A 19,269-nucleotide genomic window follows, 5' to 3' on the forward strand; every position below is an offset into this window, starting at 1 on the left:
TTTGCCATCCAGTATCCCAAACGGGAAAGATTTGGGCCTCTTGGGGAAAGTTCCTTTAATGTTTTTCTTAATCTTAATTGGGTAACTGACCGTGGGCCAATTTGGAAATGGACTTGATCCTGGTGGCAATTCTTGGGCCTGCTAATACCTTTTTACCTTTTACCTTTTATATCTATCTATCTAATGCAGTGGTTATTAACCTGTGTGGCACCCTGGGGTGATTTGAGGAACGTTCAGGGGGGGCCAGGGGGCTGTCTTTTTATTAACTTGCAGTCCATTATCTTCCTGCATGTTTATCTTCTTAAAAAAAACCAAAAAAACAAAAATCCTCTCCAGCTTCAGTAACTAACCTTTCCTTAGTTTTGCACAGAGGGCGTGAGGAATGCAAGGAAATAGGAAAGAAGGTTGATGGTGTGTGTGCTTAGATGTGTGTGCGCCCTAAAAGGAGGGATTTTAAAATAACCCTGAAAGTGAGGCGTATCTTCTGTGCTTCTCTTTCCTTCTACCCCCAACACCCCTCCCCCTTTTTTTCTCTCCCTCTCCCCCCAGGAAACCTCCCCCACCTGCTCAAGAGCCAATAAGCTTCACTTCCAGTTTCCTGCCATGGGTTTGGGCTCCTTTTCCAGGACCCCGGACCCCAGTAGTGCAGGTATTCAGGGGTAATATGGGGGTAATTATTCCTGCCGAACCCCCCAGGGTTGGGGGGGATTGGCCACCACCCGCAGGTTGTCCAATAACTGCCACTCACTGCAGAATATGGGGGCAGGGACGCAGGGTGCTATTCTATGTTTGAATGTCAAATCATAAATGTACAATTATTTTATAAATTATTTAAAAAGAAAGAAAAGGGACAGGGAGGAATGGGGGACTCCCCCACCCCGGGGGATCCAATGAAAGAAGGTGGTTGGTCAAGGGAGCTGTGGGCTCGAACAGGTTGAAAAGCGCTTCTCTGACGTGATCTTTCTAATTCACAGGGGACAAGGAAGAATCGGAACTGTGTATCGTCCTTCTTGGCAAGGCTGGCGTGGGAAAAAGTGCCACAGGGAACACCCTCCTCGGACGGGAGAGATTTCACTCAGCTTTTTCAGCAAAGCCAACGACTCAGAAGGTTGAGAAGGAGAGTGGGGAATTTGAGGGCCAGAAGTTTTCTGTGATTGACCCGCCCACTGTCTCTAGTTCAGAATCTCTCGCAAAACACAAGCAAAACACAAGCGAGAGATTAAAAAACTCAAAAAAGAATCTCGCGCAAAACACAAGCGAGAGATCAAAAAACCCTGCAAGTCCAGTCCTTATGTTCTGGTCTTTGTGATCACCGTGGGCTGTTTCACTCTGGAAGACAAGAAAACTGCTAAAAAGGTCAAGAAGGTGTTTGGGAAGAATTTCAGGAAGCGCATGGTTGTCTTGTTCACCCACAAAGAGGATTTGACAGGTGAATCCTTGGAGGGCTATGTGGAGAAGTCCGAAAATGAGGCGCTCCTGAAACTGGTTAAGGATTGTAGGAATTACTACTTTGCTTTGAATAACAAGGCAGCTGGAGAAGAGAAGGAGGAGGTTTCCAGGCTGATGGAAAATCTCCAGCAGATGCTTCCCGAGGATGGATCAGGGCCCTGCAGAGAAAAAGGGAAAGAGGGAGAAAGGGGAAAGAATTGAAGGCTGCTCTTATATCATCTAGTTCAGGCACCCCCAAACTGTGGCCCTCCAGATGTTTTGGCCTACAACTCCCCATGATCCCTAGCTAAGAGGACCAGAGGTCGGGGAAGATGGGAATTGTAGTCCAAAACATCTGGAGGGCCGAAGTTTGGGGATGCCTAATCTAGTTTATAGTGTTTCGCTTCTTTCTAAAATATGTGGGGCTTCCCTTGTGCCTAATCTGGAAGTTGCAATGAGTGCAGGATACTACCATTGTTGACAGCAGCAAGTAGCTCTTTCCTCCTGGGCCGTGTTCATAAAGTGGTGGTGGTGGGGGATGAGTGCTTAGACCCCTGGGCTCTCACTTGTGGGGTGCCTCAGGGTTCTGTCCTCTCCCCCATGCTTTTTAACATCTATATGCAGCTTGGAGAGATCCTCAGGGGGTTTGGGATGGGTGTCCAACAGTATGCGGATGATACCCAGCTCTACCTCTCTTTCAAATCAGAACCAGTGAAGGCGGTGAAGGTCCTGTGTGAGTGCCTGGAGGCGGTTGGAGGTTGGATGGCGGCTAACAGATTGAGGTTGAATCCTGACAAGACAGAAGTGCTGTTTGTGGGGGACAGGAGGCGGGCGGGTGTGGGGGACTCCCTGGTCCTGAATGGGGTAACTGTGCCCCTGAAGGACCAGGTGCGCAGCCTGGGAGTAATTTTGGACTCACAGCTGTCCATGGAGGCGCAGGTTAATTCTGTATCCAGGGCAACTGTTTATCAGCTCCATCTGGTACGCAGGCTGAGACCCTACCTGCCCGCGGACTGTCTAGCCAGAGTGGTGCATGCTCTAGTTATATCCCGCTTGGACTACTGCAATGCGCTCTACGTGGGGCTACCTTTGAAGGTGACCCGGAAACTACAATTAATCCAGAATGCAGCAGCTAGACTGGTGGCTGGGAGCAGCCGCCGAGACCACATAACACCGGTCTTGAAAGACCTGCATTGGCTCCCAGTACGTTTCCGAGCACAATTCAAAGTGTTGGTGCTGACCTTTAAAGCCCTAAATGGCCTCAGTCCAGTATACCTGAAGGAGCATCTCCACCCCCATCATTCTGCGAGAAGCCAAGTTGCAGGGAACCAGGCAGAGGGCCTTCTCGGTAGTGGCACCCGCCCTGTGGAACGCCCTCCCACCAGATGTCAAAAAGAAAAATAACTACCAGACTTTAAGAGGACATCTGAAGGCAGCCCTGTTTAGGGAAGCTTTTAATCTTTAAGAAATTAGTGTATTTTAATATTTCTGTTGGAAGCCGCTCAGAGTGGCTGGGGAAACCCAGCCAGATGGGCGGGGTATAAATAATAAATTATTATTATTATTATTATTATTATTATTATTATTATTATTATTATTATGACGCCTGAGCTCAGAGACCTACCCTGGCTGCCGATTTGCTGCCAGGCCAAGTTCAAGGAGTTGCTCTCAAGATATTAAGTCCTTGACAGTTTGGGAGCAGTTTAGCCCTGAGATCGCCTGACCCCACATGTGGTCTCTGGACGGCTTCGATTGGCAGAATGGGCCCAGTTACGGGTGCCACCTAATATCTCTTCTGCATTGATAAGAAATCGTTCTTTCGGTGTGGCGGCACGAAGACTCCCTGCCTATTGACCTCAGGCACTGCAACTTCGCTAAGTTTTTTTTGCCACCTGCGAAAAACATTTTTGTTTAAACAAGGCTACTCACATACAGTGCTACCTCGGTTTATGAACACAATTGGTTCCGGAAGTCTGTTCATAAACTGAAGCGTTCATAAACTGAAGCGCACTTTCCCATCAAAAGTAATGGAAAGTGGATTACTCTGTTCCAGACGGTCCACGGAGTACTTAAACTGAAGCGTTCATAAACTGAAGCGAACTTTCCCATTGAAAGTAATGGAAAGTGGATTAATCCATTCCAGATGGGTCCACGGCGTTCGTAAACCGAAAATTCGTAAACCGAGGTGTTCATAAACCGAGGGAGTTTATGGGTCCGCGGAGTACTCAACCTGAAGCGTACTTAACCCGAAGCATGGGTGTAATTGGTTCTGGAAGTCTATTCATAAACTGAAGCGTTCATAAACTGAAGCAAACTTTCCCATTGAAAGTAATGGAAAGTGAATTAATCCGTTCCAGATGGGTCCAGTAGACTTCCGGTCTACTGCTAGCGCCGATCGGCGGGGTCTGTTTCAAGCTCTGAGACAGCCCGGCTCTGCGAGGGGGGGGGAAGCCGCGAAAGCGCCGCGGCTGCCCAAAAGAGCCCCATATTGAACTTTATGGGGACGAAGTGATTTGCAGTGCCCAGATCCCGACTCCCCTACTCACCGGAAAGCTCGAGGAGAGCCCCGGGAAGATCGGGGTGGTAGTCGCGGGGGCCATCTTAAGCTCCATCGTTACCCTCGCAGCAGCGAAGCTTCGTGCTGGCGGCGGAACGCAGTGGATTCTTTCGTTACAAATGACATCAATTTGGAAACCGTGAGTTAAAGATTATAAGAAGAGTTTAAAAATTTGAAAGATTTGGCCACGGATGAGGTTAAAAAAGGAAGTCGACCTCTCCTAATTGTGAGACTGTGATACAGTAAACAGATCCCCTGTCGGGAAGAGAAGGAAGCAACTAATTTATTAACAATTGGACTTTGAGCCCTTTGAAGCCAGGTCCAGGGCTCCGGAGGCCTCGGCGATTGACTTTGAGGTTTTGAAATTACAAATTTATACAAGTGATTGGATTGAGGACAAAGTAACCAGATCGGGCAAAAATGGATTACAATGTTTCGGAATAAACCCTCCGCCATTTCCTGCAGTGGGGCTGGTGGGTTTCCCACGGGAATAGAACAGACAAGATGGCTTCAGACCCAGCAGCTGGAAAAGAACAATTTTGGCAAAGAATATTCGCAGAGCTGCGTGACATAAAAAAAAGGACTGAATGTTTACACCAACTTACTGCGGGAATGCGCTTCGTCGCTGGACTACAATGAACAATCAACAGAGGTGAACAGAGAAAGCAGCATGGAAAGAAGAATTAATACAGAAGTTGAAAGATTGGATGTGGAGGATATAAAGAAAGCACCAACACTGAACAATTTAATGATACAGGAAGAATTGACACAACAGGAAGAGGAAGAAGAAGAAGAATGGCAGTATGTTCCACAAGTGAGAGATGTGGAACAGAAAAAGGATTGGACTCAAAATCTCCTCAAAGATGAACCAGAGAGGGCTCCTGTCCTCCTAGTGAGAGAGGGAGGGCAGGGCGTCCCCTGGGAAGGTAGACAGAAAGGTATAGGTGGGAAACTGCAGAAGTGGGAGGAAAGGTTTTTGTGGAAACTGTGGGAAAGGGTGGGAGTGGGTTAATACATTTTGAATGTGGTTAGAGATGGATGATTGAAATGGCCTGACACTGGTATGTTATATGGACTTTCGCTACAATCTTCTGGAAAATCTGGACCTGGGGGGGAGGGGGAGTAATGTTATAATGGTTTGTAGCAATTTATGATTTAAGAATTAATATTAGAATGATGATTGGTTGTTAATAAAAATTATAGGCAGAAGGGAAAAAGTTATATAATGAAGAAAGGGAATTAGAAGTATAGGATTTGGGGTTAGAAATAAGAATAGAGATTTGAGAAAATGTGTAAAATTGGCATAATTACAATGAATACTGTCTAAACAATATTCAAATAGGGACCCAAGGGGGGGAGGTTGAGGGAGTCCAAAAGGTGTTGATTAAGATTTAGATATTGTTTTTTGATATGTTTTTGTTTTGTTTTTGTTTTTGTGTTTTTTGCATTTTTTCTTGCTTTTTTGTATTTTTTTTTGTATTTTTGTATTGTGCAAGTGTGTGTATCTGTATGTTTTGTATTTCTGTATGTGTGTGTTGGAAAATCTTCAATAAATTCATTTTTTTAAAAAAGTAATTGGTTCCGGAAGTCTATTCGTAAACTGAAGCGTTCATAAACTGAAGCAAACTTTCCCATTGAAAGTAATGGAAAGTGAATTAATCCGTTCCAGATGGGTCCACGGCGTTCGTAAACCGAAAATTCATAAACCGAGGTGTTCATAAACCGAGGTTCCACTGTACTTACAATGCTGGTTTTAATTTGTGGCTGTTTTCATTGTTATTAATCACAATCCTGTTGTTTTATTCTTTTGGTAAAGTGCTTTGAGGTTTTCTGCGATTGAGACCTCAAGGAATTTTATGAAAATAATAACATAACTGTCCGCAGTTTCCTAAAGCCCTCATAGAAGTGGATACATCAATCCAGTACTCTCAGTGTTTCATTTTCCCCATCTTAAACTCTGTGTAAATGCATTATTCTTATTTTTGAACCATTATGAAAGTTCAGCTGTATTTTTGTGTCAATTTCTCCTAACCTTTGTAAATTACATACATACTTTTGCAAGACACTTGAAATAAACAAATACACTGTTCCTAATAAAATGCATCTTTGTATGTCCTTTTCACAATTATATGTGTTCTTGTGAACTCCGGCTGGAGAACTGCGTCACAAATTCCACAAAGCGAGGATTTCAGAGATTGGCTGTGTTTCATTTTGCTTTGGAAAGCAGAAATTTATTATTTCCACCTTTCATAGAATCATAGAATCGTAGAGTTGGAAGAGAGCACAAGGGTCATCCAGTCCAACCCCCTGCCGAGCAGGAAACACCATCAAAGCATTCTTGACATGGGAAAGCATTCTTTCATGGGAAGCTGGGTCAAATGGCCACTGACCATTTTGGATCAGGGGGTACATTTTGAATTAGGATAGAGCGTGGTGGGAGGCGGTAGTCATAAAATTGCTGGCAGGGGTGTGGGGCAGAGCACAATGGGGCTGCCATGGGGAGGGCAAGTCAGAACACAAAGTTAGAGAGCGTCCAGTCATTGCTGCTTCAGTCTCTCTCCCCACCGCCCAATCTTATGCTTGCCCTGGGAAGCCTGCTATCTCCTGACTGTGGACAGACAGCTTTCAAAGGCTGAAAATAGACTGAGATAACGAACCATTATCAAACTATTGAATATTGAATAGATGAACAGTGAACCAGTTACTGGACTGTGTAAGACAGGATGAGCAATATGACAACATGTCTGGGTGAACCAAGGGATACATTGAGAACATGATTGAGATAAATGACTGTTCTTTAAAAAGACATGTCGAAAGAAATATGCTGGTCATAAAGACAGTATGAAAATATGATGGAAACCAAACTGTTTTCAACTATCACTATTCATATCTATTTGAGGAACCAGCATGGCGACAGCTATCATTTAGTCCAACCCCCTTCAATACAAGACAATATAACTATATGGGGACCTGAGACTATATAAGGACCTGGAAGGCCTTGGGAACTTTGCGTCCTGTCCTACCTGCAGGAGGATGCCATCCATTTGTGAGCATTTTCACCCCTCCCATTCTGAAAATCTGGTGATATCTGCTGTTGGGAGGGAACAGTTAGGAATTGTTACTTTGTTGTTTTTCATTCCTGACTCTGCTCTCTGCTGTGTGCTGTGTGCAGTTTAATATCTTCTGTAGACAAGATGGCTAAGTGAGAGGCTGTAACACTCACAAAGCCAGATCTGTAAATATGCAGTAGTTAATAGAAATAAATGAGGAATGTTTTGAAACCTCTACAAATGCTTCTGCTGTTCACTGCTGATTTGGTGCTCATAAAGCCCAGTTATGAGTCCATGATTCCCGGGTGTATGCTGAAGGTGTTCCAGACGTCCTGCCCAGGCATAGGGGCCTAAGAAGACCTGGACAGATCCTGGCATTTACCCACATATGGTAGCAGGCGGATGGTTGCTGGTAGCAGACTGGTGGTTGCAGATGGCTATTGATGGTTGGATAATTGGATGTTTCTGATCCATTTCCATCTGATGCTGCACATCGGAGTTGAGCTGTGAGCTGAAGCTGTTTTTCAAGCTGCTGTTTGATTTACAGAAAGGTATGTTGCTGGCTGCCAGGAAGACAGCAGAGACGCTTTTCCAGTTTGCCTGTTAATTGTGCTGAGTGGGGAGAGAAGTTGCTGAGAGAGTCAAGAGTATTTGGGGTGCATGAAGGGAAGTGTCTTGCTGTTAACTAAACATAGGCATGGCTTCTGCACATTCTGGCCAGATGTCTCTATCTTTTCCTCTCCTTACACCAGAGACCTATCCTACGTGGCAGGTCAAAATGAAAGCACTTTTACAAAGGGAAAAGCTTTACCATATTATAGAAGATGACCCCCCTAATGAGGATGATGATGGATGGCCAGCGTGGCATGAGGCAGACATGAGAGCCAGGGGGACAATTATTCTGAGTGTCCAGGACCAGTTGTTGGTCAACTTGGAGAACCAGCAGACTGCACGGGCTGTTTGGAATAAACTTCGAGATATGCATCTAAGACAAAATGCAGGATCCAGTGTGCTTTTCTTTAAAAAGCTGTGTAGGCTGGAATTGCAGAAAGATGGTGATTTGCCCAGCCATCTAGCCCAATTAAAACGTCTCAGACAGGATCTTGTCCAGCGAGACTTAAATATTTCAGAAGCTGTTTTTGCAATGCTTATCATAAACAGTTTGGATGAATCTTATGATGCTGTAGCTGCTCAATTGTCGTCTTTGCCCAATGACCGTCTAACAGAAGATTATGTGTCTAGCGTGCTCTTGAATGAGTGGGATCGCAGACAGACTGCTAGAGAAAGCAGGGACAAGGCTGTTGGAAATGCCTACAAGCCTTCAACAGGGGAAAGTGAAAGTGTTGCAAAAGCTCTTAAAATGCGCCGCTGTTTTTCTTGCGGAGAGGTCGGCCATTTTAAAAATCAGTGTAAAAACTCTTCAAAGAAGAAGGGCAACTTCAAAGGCAAAGGGGGAGGAGGCCGAAAACCCCAAGGGCCAGCTGCATCAAAGGCTTTGATTTCACGCAGTTCTAATCAACTCACACGTTCTGTTTTTGTTGTCGACTCAGGAGCCACAAGGCACGTGGCCAATGATAAAAATCTCTTTCTTCATCTTGAGAAACAGGGAGGAGCAATTCATCAAGCGGATGGAACGACTATTAAAAGTTTGGCTCAGGGAACGGTTTCTTTGCAGAGCCTTAATGCAACAGTTAAAAATGTTATGTATGCTCCTCATTTGCAGGATAATCTCTTGAGTGTTTCTCAGCTAGACGCTCAAGGATTTAAAGTGGTGTTTGCAAACTCTCGGTGTGAAATTCTTCGAGACAACAAACTCATTCTTTATGCTAAGTGTGTTGATGGTTTATATGTATTGCCTTTTGTTACAGGTACAGCTGCTGGAGCAACTAAAGAAACTGAAAAGGCGTGCTGTAATATATCAGTAGATAAGAATGAGAAATTGCATAACCATTGTATTCATGATTATCATCGTTTGTTTGGTCATTTGCATTTCCAGGCAGTAGGTAAAATGCAAAATATGGTTGAGGGCATGAAAGTTCAAAAGTGTCCTTATCATATGAAATGTGTCTCATGTGCAGAGAACAAAATTAAGCAAGCTCCCAAAGGTACAAAATCTGGGAGGGAGGTTAAGAAACCTTATGAGATTGTGCATGCAGACTTGGTTGGACCTCTAGCGCTCTCTAGAGGAAACTCATGTTATTTTTTGGTTCTGATAGATGCCTATTCTAGATATGTTTGGGTCTATATGTTACAAAAGAAGTCTGAAGCCTTCTCTAAGTTTCAAAAATTTTGTGCATGGCTCAGGAATGTTCACGATGAGCATGTACGTTGTCTTTTCACTGACAGGGGTGGAGAATTTTGTTCAGAACAGTTTGAAAACTTTACTGCAGAACAGGGCATAGAGCACATGACTGCCACGCCCAGATCTCCATGGCAGAATGGTTTATGTGAAAGAGTAAACCAGACCTTGCAACAAGGAATTAAAACTCTGTTGCATGATTCAGGCCTACCCAACCCCTTTTTGGGCTGAAGCTCTATCGTGTTTCACCTATATTTACAACCGCAGATATCAATCAGCCATTGATTGCACCCCATACGAAATGCTGTTCAAAAGGAAACCGTTTGTAAAACATTTAAAAATTTTCGGTTCTGAAGTTTGGGTGCACACTCTGCAAGGTGACAAACTGAGCAAATCTGGTCAACATGGCATTTTTCTAGGTTATGAAAAAGGTTCTTATCGTGTGCTGATGACAGACACAAACACAATTAGGCTGACCAGAAGCATGGATTGTAATCCAAAATGGGACAAAGTTGGCATTTTTCAATGTCATCCCATTTCAGATGATGAGGTGGTGAAACCAATTAACAAAGAGGCAAAACCTGTAATTGATGCTGATGGTAGCACAGATTCTGACACTGATACAGATGATCAGAATGAAAAGACCTCTTTTAAGAAATCAGATGGGTCTGACACTGATCTAGAGGTAGAATCTTTGCCAGATACAGGTCACCATTCTCCCAAGGAGGAGGAACCAGACCCAGAGGATCCCAGAGTATTGCGTAGATCTGAGAGAACTACCAAGGGACAAGCACCTAAACGATTTTCTAAAGAATTTGCTAAAGCTGCTATTTCAGATATGGCTGCCACTAGCAACCCAAACTCAGTTTTTGAACCAACTAACTACAAAGAGGTTCAAAATTTACCTGAAAAAGATGCTGAACCTTGGCTTAACGCCATGAAAGCTGAATTGAATTCCCTAAAGCAAAATGACACGTGGGAATTGGTTCCAGTAGAACCAGGCATGAAACTTGTAGACAGCAGGTGGATTTACAAAACCAAGACTGATCAGACTGGTAAAGTGGTCAGATATAAAGCCAGATTAGTTGCACGTGGTTTTTCTCAAGTTCCTGATCAGGACTATCATGAGACATATTCACCGACAGTCAAATTTGAGACAGTTAGGCTGTTGATGAAAATTGCTGCAGAAGAGGGCATGACCATATCTCATCACGACGTAAATACTGCGTTTTTGTACGGAATTCTCAATGAGAGTATTTACATGTCACCGCCAGACGGAGTGCAGATAAAAAAGGGAATGGTGTGTAAATTAAAAAAATCCCTGTATGGTCTAAAACAAAGCGCTCGATGCTGGCACACTAAGCTGACAGAAGTGCTGTTTTCCTTAGGTTTCAAGCAAGGAAAGGCTGATTCTTGTGTTTTTGTTAAAGAATCTAACCAGCACAAATTGTACTGCATTTGTTTTGTGGATGATATTTTGTTTTTCTGGAAGGATGCAAATATTTACAAAACCACTCTTGCAAAACTGCAAAAGCATTTTGATATGAAAGACCTAGGGGAAGTCAGCAATTATCTCTCACTGGAAGTAGAGAGAAATAAGCAAGGTGATGTTTTGCTGCATCAATCACGTAAGATAAATGATGTGATTGAAAAATTAAATCTGACAGATGCCAATTCTGTAGACACCCCCATGGTCACAGGGTACCAACATGATACTAATGCTAATGTTTTTCCTGACACTACATTGTTCAGAAGTGTGTTGGGTAAACTTAGTTTTATAGCAAGGTGCACAAGACCAGACATTGCTGTTAGCGTAAATTTGCTCAGCAGATATGTAAATCAACCTACAGTGCAAGACTGGAAGGCACTGAAACGCATAGTTAGGTATTTAAAAGGCACTATGCATTACAGGTTGAAGCTTACTAGCCAAAAATCTGGAGGTCTTGAGATCTATGCCGATGCCAGTTTTGGTAGTGATACAACTGATGGCAAGAGCACCTCAGGTGTGTGTTATTTGTACAATCAGTGCCTATTTGATTGGTCTTGTAAGAAACAGGCAACAATAAGCATGAGTTCATGTGAAGCAGAACTCAACGCTTTAAATTTTTCCCTCATGAATGTAGAGTGGTTGTTGCAACTATGTGAGGATATGAGAGTAAAAATTTGTTGTCCAGTTCAAGTTTATCAGGACAACAAAGCCTGCATAGAACTAATCCATTCAGAAGGGTGCAAGCAAAGAACAAAACATTTGCTAATCAAATTGCACCGTGCCAGAGAATGCATTCAGAAAGGAGTTGTAAAAGTCTCATATATGCCAGGGAAAGAAATACCTGCTGATGCTTTGACTAAAGCTGTTAATAAGGAACAACTTGGTATATATGTAAAGAAATTGCTTTTGTGCTAGATTTTCATAATGGTCAGAATGAAAAGGGGGAGGTTGTGAGCATTTTCACCCCTCCCATTCTGAAAATCTGGTGATATCTGCTGTTGGGAGGGAACAGTTAGGAATTGTTACTTTGTTGTTTTTCATTCCTGACTCTGCTCTCTGCTGTGTGCTGTGTGCAGTTTAATATCTTCTGTAGACAAGATGGCTAAGTGAGAGGCTGTAACACTCACAAAGCCAGATCTGTAAATATGCAGTAGTTAATAGAAATAAATGAGGAATGTTTTGAAACCTCTACAAATGCTTCTGCTGTTCACTGCTGATTTGGTGCTCATAAAGCCCAGTTATGAGTCCATGATTCCCGGGTGTATGCTGAAGGTGTTCCAGACGTCCTGCCCAGGCATAGGGGCCTAAGAAGACCTGGACAGATCCTGGCATTTACCCACACCATTGACTCTTAAAAGAGACTGGCCATCTCTTTTAGTAGGTTCAACTATCTGGTTAGTATGAATGAGTGGAGTGAATGAGTGAATGGATGAGCTCTTATTATTTGTTAAACAATAAAGGGTTGTATTCTCATGAGATTTGTGTCACTTTGTCTTTCTTGAAAACACTCTGATAAAGGTAAAAGGAACTTAACTGTTCTTTTCATAACGGACGCTGGGCGGGGTCCGGTCACTGGTAGTGGCAGCCTGCTGAGGGCGTCCGCATGGCCCCTCACCTTCCTGGGCTCTGTATCTCTACAATAACAGCTTCAAGGTCGGGGGGGGGGGAACCAACACGGCTACCTACCTGTAGCTTCAAGGTCTTTTCCCTCCCTGGGCAGTTCCTTCATCCATGTTAAGCTCTTTGTTTCTAGCGTGTGGGATGAATCAAAGAAGGTCTTCATGCTCATGGTGCCCATTTTCCAAAACATTTCATCAAAATTGAAGTTGCCTCCAGGTTCCACGGGATTGTTGGCAAACAGTCCTGAATTGTTGAATTTGAAGTGCACAGGGGTGCCCTTGGCATCCTTAGCACATGGTACATTGGCTTCCTTAATGTCCTTGAGAACAGGAGGGGTCTGTCCGTCTGCAAATGTGATCAGGACTTGGATGTTGTCCTTTATATCTTTGCCAAAGATGGAGAGCACAGAGTCAAAGACGTATTTCTGGGCATGAGTTAAACGAGCAAAAGAGGCCTGGACGACAATACAGATGGCATCTATATGATCAGTGCCCCCTGGGGAGGAGAAAAACTCCCGGATCTGCTTTGTTATCAACTTGTCATGCTCTATTCCTCTTGTGTCTCCAAATCCTGGAGTGTCAATAATGGTGAGGGAAAAGGGGACTTGGAAACCCTCTTGGTAGTGGACGACGTAGGCTGTCACTTCTGATGTTTGGCTTTGAGCTTGGCTTCTGTTGGTATTTTCATGAATAAGTTTGAATCGGAAATCATCTCTCCATTGCACACCTAGGACATAATTGATCATCCCATTGATGAGAGTGGTTTTCCCTGACCCTGTGGCCCCCATCACCATAATCACTTTGTTGGGGGTCTGCATGTTCTCTTTCCCTAGCTGGTATGTTGGACAGGATCCAGAGACATCCGATATGCGCTCCAGGGGCAGAGCATACACTGCTGGTGGCCCATCCTCCACCCGGATGCTGTCTTGGAGGTATTTACAAGCTACTCTCTTCTCATCTCCTTCCAATGATGTGGAAACCTCAATCTCTTCGCTGGGCTCACTCTCAGCCCCACCGGCACACATGGCTGAGACTCTGACCCTGTAGGGTGTCTGGGGCTTCAGACCATCAATCTCACAGAACTCTGTTTTCTTCCCTGTTCTTTTTTCAGCCCATTCATTTTTGTCCTTGCTTTTTGCCTCTCCAGCCTTTTCACTGTACTCCACTTTGTACTCCTTGATATCAGCTCCAATGACCTTTGGGCTCTCCCAGACAATACTGATTTTGGAAGACTCTGCGACTATCACTCTCAGTTTCCCAGGAGGGCTGGTAGGAAGTGTCTGTACAGATCCACTCGCATCACTAGTCTCACTAAGTCCTGGTTTGCTCCTAGCGGTGTATCGAAACTGGTATTCTGAGTCTGGCCTCAACCCTTTCACTTGGAATGTCTCCTGACTGCTGTCTGTATTCACCATCTCCCAGTTTCCTTCTCCTGCAATCTTGTATTCTACCTGATAGCTGGAGATTGAAGCCCTCCCATACTCAGCTGGTTGAAATGTCAGCTGCACACTCTCATGTCCAATTCGGCCAACCAGGGGAGGGAGAGGTTTGGAGGGCAGCTCAAAGTTGCTGCTGATCAGCTCCCCATCTTCATAGAGGTAAATGGAAACTCCTGGGTTGTCCTGATTTGAGACAGAAGCCACAAGGAACCGGGTCTTCCCATTTGATTTATTGACTTGGGCAAAATCAGCAATGGACTTGGCAGCTTTCCGAGCATTTCTCTGTCTGTCTTTCTCCTGAAACCAAACATTCCACTCCTCCGGTGCATTCTGGACTCCTGTAGGATCTGTCGGTCCTTCCTGAAGAAAGTGTTGTAAACTGGTTAAAAATGGTTCCTCATTGTGTAAAGAGGTGAATGTAAATGAGACCACAAATTCATTCTGGTGGTTAAGCACTACCTCTTCCAGTTTATTCTGGGAGGAGATGGTTTCTATCCCACTCAGGATATCAAGGTAAGACTTGACCATGTTTATCTCTTGTTCCTTGGTGTCCAAAAATTCATGGAGTCTTTGGCTATTGAAGGGTGATTGATTTATGGATGTTAAGATGTCCACCAGAACTCTTTCCTCTTTCCCCCCTCCCCGGATCAAAGGCAGGATTCCTGCCAGGTGTTTCTGGAAAGTCTGCCTGTGCTGCTTGCACAGTTCACTGAATCTGTTGATTTTCTTCTTTAATTCTGGGAAGTTTTCAACAGCAGGATTCATAGTCAGATCATTGCATCGCATATTGATTTCATTCAGTTTCTCCAAGACAGTTTGGGCATCATAGACAAGTCCTAAGCTGATCTCACGCACCATCTTAGCTGCTCTGGAGTCCAGCTTGGTCAGTGGGTACAGCCAAACTTTCACAGGCACAGCCTTCTCCCCATTGGTACCCAGCATTTTGGGCAGAGCAGTGTAGACCTTCATGGCATCTTCAAAAGTCACCGGATTGCTCTCCAGAGAAAAATCTCCATAGAACTTGCAGTTGAACTGATTGGCACGGTTTTGTTCCTGGTTGTTCATTTGGATAGCTCCCTCGCCTTCAATAGTGACCGTCTTCTTAATCATAACTTTGAGGCTTCCTTGTATGTCTTGCACGGACTCGGAAGAAGAGACATTTCGGTCAAACACAAAGAAAGCCTGGGCTCCATACAAGATGGCAGTGACAACATGGGTGGCTGTGCCATGCTCAAAAACTTCTGGGTAAGAGACATTTTGGATTCCCAAATGGCTCATGGTCAGATGTGAATACTTGGTGGTAGCTTTGTACTGCAGAGTGACTCTGGCCTGTTGCTTGGACTGCTTGGTGTCTTGAAAGAATTTGCCTGATCCACCCACTTCAACCAACCCCCCCAAAAAACTGGCCTTGAGTGATGCTGAGACATTGAGGGCGGAGGCCTTATCATCGATGGAGTCAGATGCAATGATTTCATATTCAGCCTTGGGTTGTGGTTTGATACACAAGTCCTTCTGAAGCAAGTCATGGTCCCAAAGGGTGATTCCTGGGATGAAGCCGAGAAATATGCAAGGCTTGAGTATGCTCATACAAATATAGAACACAAGTAGCCTAATGCCTAAGGCTGAACAGAGAAGCAAAGAGTTAAAATAGAGCTATCATTGCCCAGAATGTCTGCACTCATGAATTTTGTCCCACTGTCATCCCCAACCAAAGAGGTTTGTGCAGTTTTGTAAAACTTTGCAAAAGGCAGGGGAAACCTTTGACCAGAAATGACAGTGGAACAAATGTGAACATTTCCTGAGTGTCTGTTGTACAGGCCTCAGAAAGGGGATGGGGCACTAGCTCAGCAACAGGGATAAGTTTCCAGATTCAGTCACCACCATTTAGGGCTGTGAACATCTCCTGATTGAGGCCATGAAGAGCTGGTGCTAGTTGTTGACTGGCATGGATAAAAATGGGTATACAGAAGGAGAATTCCCTGGAGGCCAAGATCCAAGGCAGGGGCAAAACACTTGGGTGAGAGAACCCCAGCAGATTTAAAATCACAAAATATGCAGCAAAGCAAAGTGTGGAGATTTAGGCTGTCAGACCTTTAAAATACGCACTTGCGAGTTCATTCCAAAATAGTCCCCTCTTCCTCCATCATTGAAATAGACCACATGTTTGGTAAGTTCATAATAGTTTACTTAGAAACTCTCCAAAGGTCAGATTCATGTGCTTTCCCATACAGCAGACAGAAAACACAGTTAGTAAAACTTGGCTTAGTTACAGTGGTGAAAGTTGTTAAATTCCCTGCGAACTACATACCGGGGAAGGGAACAGCGGCTGGAGAAGTGGATGGAAAGAAATTCTGTGATCACTAAAGGTCAGCATGGATTTCTGAAAAATAAGTCATGTCAGACTAATCTGATCTCATTTTTTGACAGAATTACAAGCCTGGTAGATGAAGGGAACGCTGTGGATGTAGCCTATCTTGATTTCAGCAAGGCCTTTGACAAGGTGCCCCATGATATTCTTGTAAAGAAGCTGGTAAAATGTGGGCTTGTAAGAATTCTTCCAATTCTATGAATATCTTGAGCTAGTCAAAATGACAGAAGCTATAAGAAATTACTCAGGAACAAGGATGAAAAAAGAAGGGGATTGTTTTAGAAAATACCTGATCAAACACGGTTCCAAATGCAATACTTGGTTGTCCCTAGATTACATTTCACAAATACAAAGAAAAAAGGAATTGCATAAAGGAATATAGAGTATAGGGAAAATTAAAGAGAAATGTTGAAGCCGTAAAAAGGCAGAGGAAGTCAAGTAGCTTATTAGGGATACAAACAATGTTTAGATGAACATAGAGCATCTGAATATAAAGAAAGAAGAAATGAAGAAGTATTCATGTGTGTGTGTTTTCTGTATTGAGTATTATTTGTATTGGTTTTTGTGTTGATTTGTATTTTGTTGCTGTTTATCTGTAATTTTTTAAAATGCAATAAAAATTATTTTAAAGAAAGAAAAAGAAAGTTGTTAAATTTGTTAAGTATCATTCGTCATGAAACAGGAAAAGGGTGCAGATAAATTTAAGGACGTTTTCTATGAGTTCTGGGTGTGGTTTTCCAGGATAATTAGGCACAGCTGGTGATGTGTATAAAGAGCGAAGAAGTTGCAGTTTGCAACTGCCTGCAGAAAGAGAACATCCACATGCTTTGGGCTTGTTGTTCATATAGCCGTAAGAAAACTCTTCTTTGAGTATTTTACCGCAGTCTTGTGGTTCTATCGTCTGTCGCCAGGGAAAATTCGCCTCCAATAAAATTATTGGTACAGGAACACTTAACAATGGATTCCAGTCCCTCCCGGTGTCCCTATTTTTCAGGGACAGACTCAGATTTAGAGAAGCCATCCTGGTTTCTGATTTGATCCCGGAATGTTCCGCTTCCCCTTAGGCTTAGGACATCCCTATTTTCAACAGAAGAGATGAAAAGTACAGTGGTTCCTCAGGTTAAGTACTTAATTGGTTCTAGAAGTCCGTACTTAACCTGAAGCGAACTTTCCCATTGAAAGTAATGGAAAGTGGATTAATCCGTTCCAGACGATGAAAAACAACCCCTAAAACAGCAATTTAACACAAATTTTACTGTCTAACCAGACCACTGATCCATAAAATGAAGGCAATATCTGACTATCTTTTTAGAACCTTTTAGAAACCAAGTGCTCCAACTGCTACCCAAAACCACTTATTTATCGCAAAGTGCCAACACGGCAATTTAACCTGTATATCTCATTATTTTCCCTATGTGTTTCACGTTTCTTCTTTATGACTGCTGTTGTAATAAATAATCCTTCATAAAAGTTATTGCATTACGTTCTTCATTAAATTATCTTTCCATTGATATAATTTTATGGTATAACTCAGTGCTTTTTTCTTTTAAAAATGCTTAGGGGTACTCTCATTTTGACTCAAGAAAATCATCATTGGGGAGGGGATGAATAAGGTTCAAATTGGGAAAAATAAATACAAAGGTACTTCATTTTTCGAACAGCTTAGCTATTGAACTACTTGGAACCTGAACACTTCAAATCCGGAAATGAGTGTTCCAGTTTGGGAACTTTTTCCGGAAGTCGAACATGCTCTGTTCTGAGTATAACTTCCGTTTTGAGTGCCACACTTCCGTTTTCCCAGTGAGGGAAGGTGAGCCGGGCGCCAAGAGAGCAAGTACCTGCCGCCCGCCAGCACTTGGGTCCCTCTGCCGCTGCCACAACAGCAACCACCCTCTCCTCCAGCTCTGGTCTGGCGGCCCTGGCACTGAGTGAGGGAAGTCTGGGCCGGGGCGGCAAGCGAGCAAGCAATAATGATAATAATGATAATAATAATATTTGTACCCCACCCATCTGGCTGGGTTTTCCCAGTCACTCTGGGCGGCTTCCAACAAAGATTAAAAATGCATTAAACATCCCTAAACAGGGCTGCCTTCAGTTGTCTTCTAAATGTCAGGTAGTTGTTTATTTCCTTGACATCTGATGGAAGGGCATTCCACAGGGTGGGTGCCACCACCGAGAAGGCCCTCTGCCTGGTTCCCTGTCGTCACCCCACCCCCCAGCCTGCTCCACTTCTGAGAGATCCCTGCCTCCACTCCTGCTTGCATGCAAGTAGGAGCAGGAGCAGGAGCAGGATTGGGCCGCTCAGCTGAGGAGTGCCTGGCTACCTTCAGGTGGTGCAGGGGCTCTCCGGTGCAGCTTCCGGGCTGCCTCCATGTTATGTACGGAGCTGAATCCTAGAACAATAGGATCCAGAATGCAGCGGGTCTGACTGCTCTGTGGGAGCCACGCAATCCAGACCAGAAGTGGTGTGAAAAGTTTAATAACAAACCAAATAAAAAATTGCAATAAATTAAAAAGTATAGAACTTCAACATTACGCGCCAGCAATGTCTGGCTCCTCTTTTTAAAATATACCAGAACCCACAAATAATATGGGAGTTGAGCCTGGCCTGTATCTGAACGGAGGGCTGCTTGAAACAACTTGGAACAGCTTCCTGAGCACCACCTGACAGCGACTTCTCCTCCTCAGGTATTTGCCTATTTCTGGATTGCTTTCCGTGCTCCCCTTCTCGTCTCCTTTCCTGCAGCCATTGGGATTAGGAGGCCAACATTTGAGCTGCCTTGAAAACGAAAGTAGCTTTCTGCCAGCACAGAAATAGCTGGACCAAGTCATTCTGCCAGTGACTATAACAGCACCTGGTTTACAGGAAAAGCCTTGGAAATCCTGCCATGGGTGGAGAGGGGTGGGCAGAGAGAAAGAAGGTTGGCTGGTGCTGCAGAAATAGTGCAGAGGCTCACAATTTCTACCCTCCAATGACTGAAGAGAATTGAGGCCTTTCGGGTTGCCACCCCCCACCCTCA

General features: G+C 44.0%; 1 protein-coding gene across 1 annotated transcript in view; it reads right to left on the bottom strand.

Annotated features, from left to right (window-relative positions):
- Nucleotides 1–1,251: 1,251 nt before the first annotated feature.
- Nucleotides 1,252–19,269, bottom strand: part of LOC118078786 (uncharacterized) — a 22,721-nt gene continuing 4,703 nt past the window's right edge. The window contains exons 2-3 of the mRNA XM_088654249.1: nucleotides 12,510–15,503; nucleotides 1,252–1,607 (exon numbers count right to left, since the gene is read on the bottom strand). Coding sequence (XP_088510375.1) covers nucleotides 1,600–1,607; nucleotides 12,510–15,503 — 3,002 coding nt within the window. The 3' untranslated portion in view covers nucleotides 1,252–1,599. The remainder of the gene's footprint in view (nucleotides 1,608–12,509; nucleotides 15,504–19,269) is intronic.

This window comes from Zootoca vivipara, chromosome 11 (genome assembly GCF_965207765.1).
Source record: "Zootoca vivipara chromosome 11, rZooViv2.hap1.1, whole genome shotgun sequence".
Lineage (NCBI taxonomy): Eukaryota > Metazoa > Chordata > Lepidosauria > Squamata > Lacertidae > Zootoca > Zootoca vivipara.